Source organism: Ochotona curzoniae, unplaced genomic scaffold (assembly GCF_017591425.1).
Source record: "Ochotona curzoniae isolate NIBS_2020 unplaced genomic scaffold, NIBS_Ocur_1.0 scaffold_3890, whole genome shotgun sequence".
Classification (NCBI taxonomy): Eukaryota; Metazoa; Chordata; class Mammalia; order Lagomorpha; family Ochotonidae; genus Ochotona; species Ochotona curzoniae.
The window spans coordinates 19,962,745-19,972,692 of NW_024467115.1; the positions used below are offsets into that span (position 1 = coordinate 19,962,745).

At 48.0% G+C, this 9,948-nt stretch overlaps 1 protein-coding gene across 1 annotated transcript; it reads right to left on the reverse strand.

The window, feature by feature from the left end:
• Positions 1-7,283: 7,283 nt before the first annotated feature.
• Positions 7,284-9,210, reverse strand: CITED2 (Cbp/p300 interacting transactivator with Glu/Asp rich carboxy-terminal domain 2). The gene is made up of 2 exons (XM_040965364.1): positions 8,986-9,210; positions 7,284-8,525 (listed from the first exon to the last, which is right to left on the reverse strand). Exon 2 carries the CDS (start codon positions 8,515-8,517, stop codon positions 7,708-7,710), a length of 810 nt encoding a protein of 269 aa, XP_040821298.1. The 5' UTR covers positions 8,518-8,525; positions 8,986-9,210; the 3' UTR covers positions 7,284-7,707.
• Positions 9,211-9,948: the final 738 nt, after the last annotated feature.

Genomic DNA, 9,948 nt, shown 5'->3' on the forward strand with positions numbered 1-9,948 from the left:
GTGGATGGAAGATGTCCTCCTGTCTCTCATTCTCTCTGTAACTCTGCCTTTCGAATAAAAGTAAAATAATTCTTAAAAATATATATATGAAAGAAAGGGTGGAAAGGGGAAAGAGAGGGGAAAATACAGGATCACTATAAGACACCTCTTGTGAATTTCTCGTTTTCATTAGACTGGAGTACAGGATTGTGCCTGGGCAGCATACTTTTGGATTCATTGACAAACCTTTGACTTTGAGTTTTCAATAAGTCGTGTGGGATGTTTTATGTTTTAGTAATAGCAACAGGAGGTGGGAAGGGAGTTCTTCAGGCAAGTGTCAAGCTCCTGTTGGAGACAGTGCCAATATGGACTTACAGATCTTCCACTCCACCTAGTGGCCAAATGGTGAAGTGAACAAATATCGTAATACCGGGGTTCTTTGCTACATTGCGTTTACATATCAGCCAAGAATCATTTCTTGGGAGTTTTATATATACATTATGATACACATTCAATTCGTATAAGTTTGTCATCTACCCTAATGGATTCTCCAAGCTGCACAATAGTGGTATTGGAAGTTGGGAAAGGGGGAGTAACGACATAGACACGTGCTTTCTGACTGAAAACTTGCACGAGATGGTGTGTAGTGATGGACGCCTCCGCTGGAGTCCTGTGCTACACTGCCTCCCAGGTGAAGTCACTAGCAATGATAGTAGCCCAGACAGAGATGTTTGATGGCAGGAGAGCTCAAGCTGAGTGTATGCTTCTGAGGTTGAAAAAGTGCAGTTCGCCTGTATTAGATGACAGCATGTGAAATGAAGAGTTGACCAAGTGATTTTCAGTAAGAAAAAAAAAAAAAGATTGTGATTGAAACCACTGCATCGACAAAGACACACTGGCAGTGTGCGTTATTTGTATTTCTCCAAGTGTATGTACCGGAAATAGTTTGTGGGTAGTAGGTTTCTGGTGCTGGCATTCCGGTTGCTACATCTTTGGAGCTAAAACTTGGCAACGATGTGGGATCCTTGCAGAGAGAATCCCAGCCCTCAAAGAACTGACCCTGCTGGGGCAGATCTAGTGTGTATTGTCAAGCCCACAGTTAGCATGCAAGAATAGCACAAAATGATGGATCAGGCTTGGAACGGCCTGAGAATGTGGTACTCCATCTTTCCAGGAGATGTAAAATGAGAGGAATGAGTGTCTGTTTCCTTCATGGCAATTTGAATGCAGAATGTATTAATTAAACATCGTCATTTTACTGATGGGGAAACTTGAGCCAACCGTGGTTCAGTTACACAGCTATTTGGTTTCAGGGCCAAGACGACAACGCATGTGTTTTATTCCTGAACTTATTCTGTTCTGCACGACTACGCATGGAGGAAAAAAGCTCTGTGGCCAAGCCACTGGAGGAGATCACAAGGGCAGAGTTTATACCAGACCTTTGGGAGACGGTGAGAATGACTTCAAGGGCCTGCCATGGTATTTCCTCGCTCTAGCGTGCTATCCTCTTCAAGTGTTCATAAAACAACATTGACAACCTGGAGTTGGCTGCCTCTTCCTGATTTTATGCTAGCTTAACTTTTGCTCAAGGCTAAATTTTGCTCTCCACCCAGCTTTCAAGAATGGACTGGCAGGATTCTTTCAGCACTAGTAACTTTTCAAATGCGATGGAGCCATTTGCATATAGCCTGAAGTGCACGGCACACACATCACTTTGCTGCTTCCCGCCATAGGAGGCCAAGGCCCTGGCCTGTGTTGTTCAGCAAACCCAGTGGAGTCTAGCACCGAGCACAATGGTCACACCGTGGGAAATTTCCAGGAGCCTGTGAACCTGGGAAACCCTCACTGCTACCTGTGTCCCCACTGCACTCATTGCTCAGGTTAGTTCAGCCTAATCAAAGCCAGCAACAGCTCTGATGCGATGGCTCAATTGGCTAATCCTCCCCTTGCAAGCACCAGGCTTCCATATGAGCACTGCACTTCCCACCCAGCTCCAAGCTTGTGGCCTAGTAAGGCAGTGGAAGGTGATCTGAAGCCTTGGGACCCTACACCTGTGTTCTGAGACCCAGAGGAAGCAACTGGATTCTGACGCCAGCAGTTGCAGCCATTTGGGGGAGTAAACCAACGGAAGGAAGATGTTTGTCTCTTCTCTCTGTAAATCTACCTTTCCAATAAAAAAATATACATATAAATCTTTTTCACAATGCCAGCAACATTTAAAGTGCCACTCACATACCTGTTCCATCCCTTCCCAGCCTTAGCACACTCTGCCAGTCCTGGTGTAGCCAAATAGAATTCTCAAAAAGCACCACCAGCATCTCCCAGGGCTGCGTCCAACTTGGCACTATCTTCTTGGGTGAGGATGTAATGGATGAAGATCTAGTCACCAAAAAGCCACGCTTTGCTCATGGAAAGTATGAAAAGGACTGGTCTGCCACGCTCCCTTCCGAGGGCCATGGATTCAGTCCCTCAACAGAGCCGACCCCGACTTCTCTTGGCTTTTCCTTTGCTGTGTTGATAGAGTGTGAATAGCAAAATAGGATAGAAAGTCACTCCACCATCTTTAGGCTTTTTAAAATTCATTCTTTGGGCATGGTGCTGTAGTCTAGTAGGTAAAGTCTTCACTTTGGATGTGCTGGGATCCCATATGGGTGCTGGTCATGTCCCAGCTGTTCCACTTCCCATCCAGCTCCCTGCTTGTGGCCTGGGAAAGCAGTTGAGGATGGCCCAAAGCCTTGGGACCCTGAACTTGTGGGAGACCCAGGGGAGGCTCCTGGTTCCTGGCTTTGGATTGGCTCAGCCCCAGCTGTTGCAGCCGCTGGGGAGTAAACCAGTGGACAGAAGATCTTTATTTCTGTCTCTCCTTCTCTCTGTAAATCTGACTTTCCAATAAAAGTAAATAAATATTTTTAAAAATTCATTAGAGTTACTTATAAGCCCAGTTTACTTCTATGAAAAGAAAAAATTCTTCATTTCCAATGTCTTAAAAAATTTTTCAAAAATAGAGCTGGGTCTTACTAGCTATAAGGCAAATGCAAACTATTTTTAAGAGTGCATTATCTGATATAAAATGTCCTTACATTTCCTTTATGCACTTTAAATTATAAGCATGGCTGCCGGGGGAAAAATAGAATCATTTCTTTCTTTGCTGCTTAGAAATAGGTCAAGTAATTTAAGCCAGTCCATTGCAATTATAATTCTGACATTGTCATTGTTCCTTCTATTCTTGGGGGGGAAAGACGAACAGAACACGTGGCTGGTTACCGAGGCCCACTAGCTAAGTCATTTGATGCGCTTCCTGTGGATCCCTGGCTGAGGTTCAGCGTCAACCTGCGCCAACACTGATTCCAAGGACAGCGACACAGGCCCAAGCTGGCAAACACCATCTCCCAAGCTCTGTGTCACACCCCTTTTGTGCTAACAACACGATACCGCTGAAAAGGGGAGAACTTGCTCGCGGTCTGTGCCCTGAATTTCTTGAGATCTAAATTGACGTATTGCCGGGACTTGGGGGTGGGGGCATGCCATCTGGCGGATTTATTCAAGTCTTAGTGACCTTGCACGACGGCAGCTCTTGCTCATTGCACAGCCCGTGGCCCTTTCCAGCGAGCGTCAGTGGCTTGGTCACATTCCATGTAGATAATTACATGCCGGAGCTTTTCCTCACCTCTTCTAACTCATATCTTCACATGCATTGTTCCACAGACTTGCTGCAGATCAGCAGTGCTGTGGTGGGGGTGCAGAGGGTTGGCGGGCCCCCATGTGGCTGACAGACTAACGCACTGGTCCAAACCACTGCTGGTTACACTTTCAGAAAGAAAATCCCTTAGCCAATGAATATTTTCAAATATGAGGCAAATCTCAATTATGCACGCTTAATCATAGGTTAAGATCTTTGGTAAGTAAAATGCTCTTATTTTCATAAAGGGTGTTTATTCTGGACTCGTCTTTGATAACTTTTTTTTTCCCCAAGTACATGCTGTTTGCTTCAAGGGAGAAAAAAAAAAAACCAGAAGTCTTCAGAAATGGCAAAAAGCAAACAATACAGGGGAAAAAAAAAAAGCTTCTTGAAGAACAGCTTTCTTCTAAATATATTCCACAAGGGGGCGAACACACCTAATAGTCTAAGAGTGCTAAGTTTATATTTCAAAGCCAGCCACCCATAATAGATTAGTGGATTAATATTTTGCTCTAAAGGATCTGGCCTTTAATGTTGACATCAATTTATAGCCATCCCTGGCGTTTACAGTAGTAAAAGTCACGGAGACCATAAACTTCACAATAGATGTCAGCCTCCTGGTACTAGTGCTCGAAGCTTAGCAACCCATAAACTGTGGTGATTAGGTAACTGTTCTTCAAAGACCCATCCGTAGCTCTAACATCTTTATCAGCTCCAGCCAAGACACTGCTACCACCAGGATTTTATCGGGCACGAGGCAGGGGGACCAGTTTTTATGAATGTGTTCTTATCCTTTCTGACATGCACATAAGAGATACTGTGCCGTCTGCTGCTTATCATTGATCTTTTCTTGAAAATCAAGCATGGGGTGTCTGTTTGTGGGCACAGCTTAAAGAACAGAAGCGCTCTTGTACCATATTAGAACTTTTTGACAAACAGCCAAGGTACAGAGGTCAAATTGCCCCATATGCTATAAGCAACTTAGTAGGAAGCAAGATCACAAAAGGTTTTGCAAATGTCTGCCAGTAGCCGGGTGATCTAGGTCACTGTACAGGTTTCATTAATCAGGTTGTTCAAACAAGGAGTTATTTTTCTCTGCTTGAGAGACCGGCAGCTATCACTTAGGATCTGCTCAGTTGTTGATCAAGAGAGAGTTTTCATGAAATAGAGAGCATTGAAGTGAATGGGGAAGGGGGACTGGCATTTGTGTTTGTACTGAAGGCAAATTGTGCTTTCAGTGCAGTCCTGCTCCGTGAGCCCTGTGTGCTAGCAGGGATGGGCTCTAGGTCTAACAATGGTTCCTGGGGCTCTGCATCTCCGCATGCGTGCTCCTGCGTTGGCGCGGCGGGAGGAATTTGGGGACGGAGCAGGTGCCATGGCTTATTTCCTGGCAGAATGGATGGCACAGAGTGGTGGCAAGGCGATTCCTGCACCTCTTCCTACAGAAAAACAGTATCTCCTGTCGCCCTCCTGTTTTCCTGGCACAAGTGAAAAAGAACTAGAATGGCTGTATTAATATGTATGCAAACATATAGCTATATTTTCACTTGAGCCTCTGGTGTGGGTTGGAGGAGGAGAAAGCAAAAAGAAATAGGGAAAAAAAAACAACTTACTGTGGAAATGCTTAGGCAGGAAGATTTCCTGCTGATTACAGATTTAGTATTGACATGTCTTAGCTGAAGAAAACTTTTAACTATTAATGTGGAAATGTGGATTAGCTTTCATATTGGCACAAAAGAGTACTGGAAGATTCAGTATATTCTCACAGAAGTTATTGCCTTAGATCATAATTTTGATTAAGAAAATGTCAATATAAGTATATATATGTATAAGTATATATATATATGTATGTATATATATATAAACAAACAAGTGGAGTGTGCATCTTAATTTCACATGGCCTGCCTTGGAAATGCGATTATGCAATGTAGGTGATCTGAATTATACTTAATCAGCTTTTGTGCCAAGCTCACTGCGATGCAGCACTTGTATATACCCACTCCTCCTGATTTATTATGAAATACGGGATTTAAAATGAGACGCTAAGTCTAAATGAAATGCTCTTTTAAAAGGTTGTTTACAGCATTTGCCATCTCCCTTTACTCCTCCCCACCCCGCCCCCAGGTGAAGTTAAAAAAGTCTGTATTTTTTCTTGAATGGATAGGTATTACTCTTATAAATCTAAGTCCTGAAAACATGAAAGGGAAAACAAAATAAATCCTCCCCCTTTCACCTGGGATAATTGGAGACTTTTAGCAACAGTACTTTTTCCTTTGCTTGATTATATAAGGCAAAACCTGACACCCACTTAACTGTTTTTGATCTTCCCGATAACTCTTCCAGGTAGAATGAAAATGGGCTGATTCTTATGGGCTTTGCACCCAGGGCATCTAAGACAAGCAGCTCGAGATTCTGGGAAACAGGGCATGCTACAGAGGGAACATCTTGTGAAGGTTGTAATTTGACCTTTGAATCAACCTGGCTAAGTAAATTTTAAATATTATAGGAAAACAAAATAGGATGGCTCCAGGTAGAATTTCACCCCGTGTGCCTCAGCACTATAAACCATTCAGAAGCTATTCCAGAGATTAAGCCAGAAAATGTGTGCCTGTCCTTAGCACTTTCACTGAGAAATAAAATTCGTCACTGGAGATAAGGGTAGATTTATATTTAATGCCATCCCCATCAATCACTCAGTGTACTAGGCCAGTTGAATCAGGTGTAACTAGAAACACTTGATTCCCCTCCCCCCACGCCCCACTTCCCTCCTCCCTGGTGAGAATGGCTGTTTAGTATTGCAAACCTTTCCAACTCTGGAGTACCCTTGGATAGGATGGCAATTAAGGGGGGAAAAAGCACTTTGACAACTTTACAGCTTTTGACGAAACCACACCAAGAGGCATGTTTTCAATGGGAAGAGTGAAGCATGATGCCAATTACGTTAAATCCCGCTGTCGGCTTAAGCCCATCGCGACCTGCTTCAGTGTCCTGTAATTTATCCTTTGGAATGCTCACCCTCATCAATAGTGTTCAACTTCAAGACAGGAAAGAGGGAAGGAAGGACAGAAAGACGCCCAAGGGAAACACCAACCCCCCAAAGGACCTTCTAAGCCAACAGGTCATTTCTTAACTTTTTATTGACATTGGCAAATTAAAATAGAATAAATTAACAAGTATTTTTTTCAAAAAAATGTTTTGTACAAAAATACTGTCAAAATTTCCTAAAAAGCTTTCAACACAGTAGTATCTTTTCATGTACTGAATATAACTATTAGCACAGTGTCAAAAATGTTGAAGACAGAAACAAAATAAAAATCTGTGAAATGTTTGCCACTGACGACATTCCACGCCCTATTATTGTCTGTACATACAGGGGAGGGGGACAGCCAACTCGAAAGTGAACAGTTTGACTTGTCCTGACCCAGAACGGTTTGGCCCACATCTGTTTAATCTTCCAGTTTAGCATATTTTAAAAATTAGTCTGTACTCAAATGCATAGTTAAACAAAATGAAGCGAGATGGCAGAGTTTGTGCAGGAACATCTGCCCTTCAAAGTTCATGCAACCAACTAATGCAATTTTTCCTTTCACTCGGAAATCTGAATGCAGTTCAGTCATTGGAAACCATCTACAAAATCCACAAGATGAAGCAGTTTGCCAAGATTAATATCTAACAGTTGAGCACTGAAGAAAGTGAGGAAATAAGGAGTCAAAACAAACAACGAAAAAGACCAAGTTAGCTAGATATTTCAGCTACATAAGGGAGGTTGAATGTCAAGGCTACAAAAACGAAACAAAAACAGAAAAAAAAAAAAAGTGGCAGCAATTTTTTTTTTAAACCAATTTGTACAAGTTTATAGTTTACTTTGTTTCCAAGTTCTCAAACCTTTCAAGATCTGAAAAGTGAGATACCGTGTCTAAGGGAATGGGTTTCTCTTTTTTTTTTGTTTTTATTTATTTATTTATTTTTAATTCACACCGAAGAAGTTGGGGGTTTGATTTCTTTCGCCGGGCGGGTGGGGTGGGGGGGAGGGTTGTTTTTCGATCAAGTCAACAGCTTACTCTGCTGGGCTGCTGTTTGCACACGAAGTCCGTCATGAAATCAAACTCGTTTTGCCCCAGCCAGAGTTCGGGCAGCTCCTTGATGCGGTCCAAACCCATTTCTATCACTAACGACATGAGCACTTCCTCGTCGATGAAATCAGTGTCTATGACATTGGGCGGCAGCATTGCGGCGGGGACGTGGGCCACGGAGGCGGGCAGGCTGCTGCCGCCACCGCCGCTGCTGCCGCCGCTGCTGCCCGCGCCGCCCGAGGTGCCGCCCGAGCCGCCGGGGGTGCCGCTGCCGCCCGAGCCGCCGGCGCTGCCGCCCGAGCCGCTGTGCTTGGGGTTGCAATCTCGGAAGTGCTGGTTCGTCCCGTTCATCTGGTGGCCTGCAGCAGGGTGCAAATCCGGCATGTAGTGGTTGTGGGGGTAGGGGTGATGGTTGAAATACTGGTTGTTGAGCTTCTGCAGCTGCATGCTGGCCGGCAAAGAGCCTCCCTGGCTGGCCACCGGGGGGCCCATGAACTGGGAGTTGTTAAACCTGGTGGCGGAGGCCAGCGCGCTCGGGGGGTGCCCTCCGTTCACAGTCCCCGGCCCCATGGCGTGCCTGATGCCGCTCGTGGCGTTCATGGTGCCGGCGCCGTAGTGTATGTGCTCGCCCATGAGGGCGTTGAAGGCGTGCTGGGGCTGCTGCTGCTGGTGGTGATGAGGGCTCGGGAACTGCCCCATGCTCAGGCGATGATTATTGTGGTGGTGCAGCCCGTTGGTGCCGTCGGGGAAGCGCCCGTGGTTCATGGCCATCATATGGTCTGCCATGTCCAGTCCTGGGGAGGGAAAAGGGCAGCCGGGTAAGACCTGCGCCACACGTGTCGCCCACCGCGACGATCTCCGTCGGCTATCTGCAAGCCGCCACCCCCTGGGTCCCCACGGGGACTGGGTGCACCGGGAGGGGGTGCGGGTGGTGGGAGCTCCGCCGCCCTGCGGACCTGCCAGCCCTCGGCACCGCCGGTCGCTGCGCGAGCGGGCCCCTCACCCCTGCCGCTGCACCCGGGCTGGGGGGCGCGCGCCCACACTGCCCCCTCCGCTCCCCCGAAGTGGCCTAATAAAGGAAGTGCCCCGCAGCCCCGCCGCGAACTTCAGGCTCGTAACCAGCCCTCCTCATCCTGTTGTTGCACATCCTGTTGTTATTCCCCAGCTCCGCCTCGCGCTCTTCCTCCGGGCAAACCCTGCCCTCGGAGGACGGGGCTGGCACGAGCCCCAGCTAGCTTCGCCCGCCGCGCTCACCTTCCGTCTTTGCGATTTCTGCTCCGAAGACCGAGGGCGGAATCGTCCGGTCCAGGACCAGCTCAGCCGCGCATAGACGGGGGCCTCCCGGGCGTGCAGGGCGCTAGCGGTGGCGATGCCGGCGCCGAGGTTTCGCCGCGGCCGCTGGGACAGATTCCGAGCCGTTCCCTTTTATTTCCCCTCCGCTACCCTCACAGCTCGGCAGGACCGCCCGGCAGCTGCCAACAATGAGCTGTGTTTCTTAGGGCTTTGGCCACAGTTAATATAAGGGATTTCAGGAAGGGCGGAGTCAGAGCCGCCCCAGAGGGCGGCGCAAAATCGCGGGCTCTGGATTACCAGGCACACTGGACCGGGCCCGGCTGCACGTGCGCAAAGGCTACTGGCCCAGGCGCCGCCCCGCCGGCAGGGGAAAAAAAAAAAAAAAAAAAAAAACCACCACCACCCTTCCAGCTCCTCGGCCCGAGCAGAGGCAGCGCCTTTTCCGAGAGGAGCTGGGAGCGCACCGCCTCTCTCTGGCCGCGTCTCCCAATCGCCCCCCACCCCTTCGCCGGGCCTCCCATCCTGCTCACCTAAAGCGATCCGGCCTGCCCTGCAGGGGAAAAAGGGGGTGCCCCCGCCCTGCACACCACCCTTCTGCTGGGCCAGCTGGACGAACGGCTCCCCGGGCTGCCAAGAATGGCCGTGCTTTCCCGGGACTTGGGGTTTCAAGCCGCGCACATACACTGCCCTGTCTCCGAGCGCGCGTTCCTGGGCCTTGCCTTTGTGTTTTCAGAGGGGCCAATTTCTAACCCCTCATCCCTTATTTGATTCCGCACGTAGGTGCACCTCATTCTCCCCCACAGCACCCCACCCCCAACTCCTTTCAAGGGCAGCGGCCAGGGGGGCGGGGAGCGGTCGCGGAGGCAGGTGGAGCGAGCGCGCTGGCGGGCTCGGCAGCCCCGGCTCCCGCGCCCGCGAATCCGG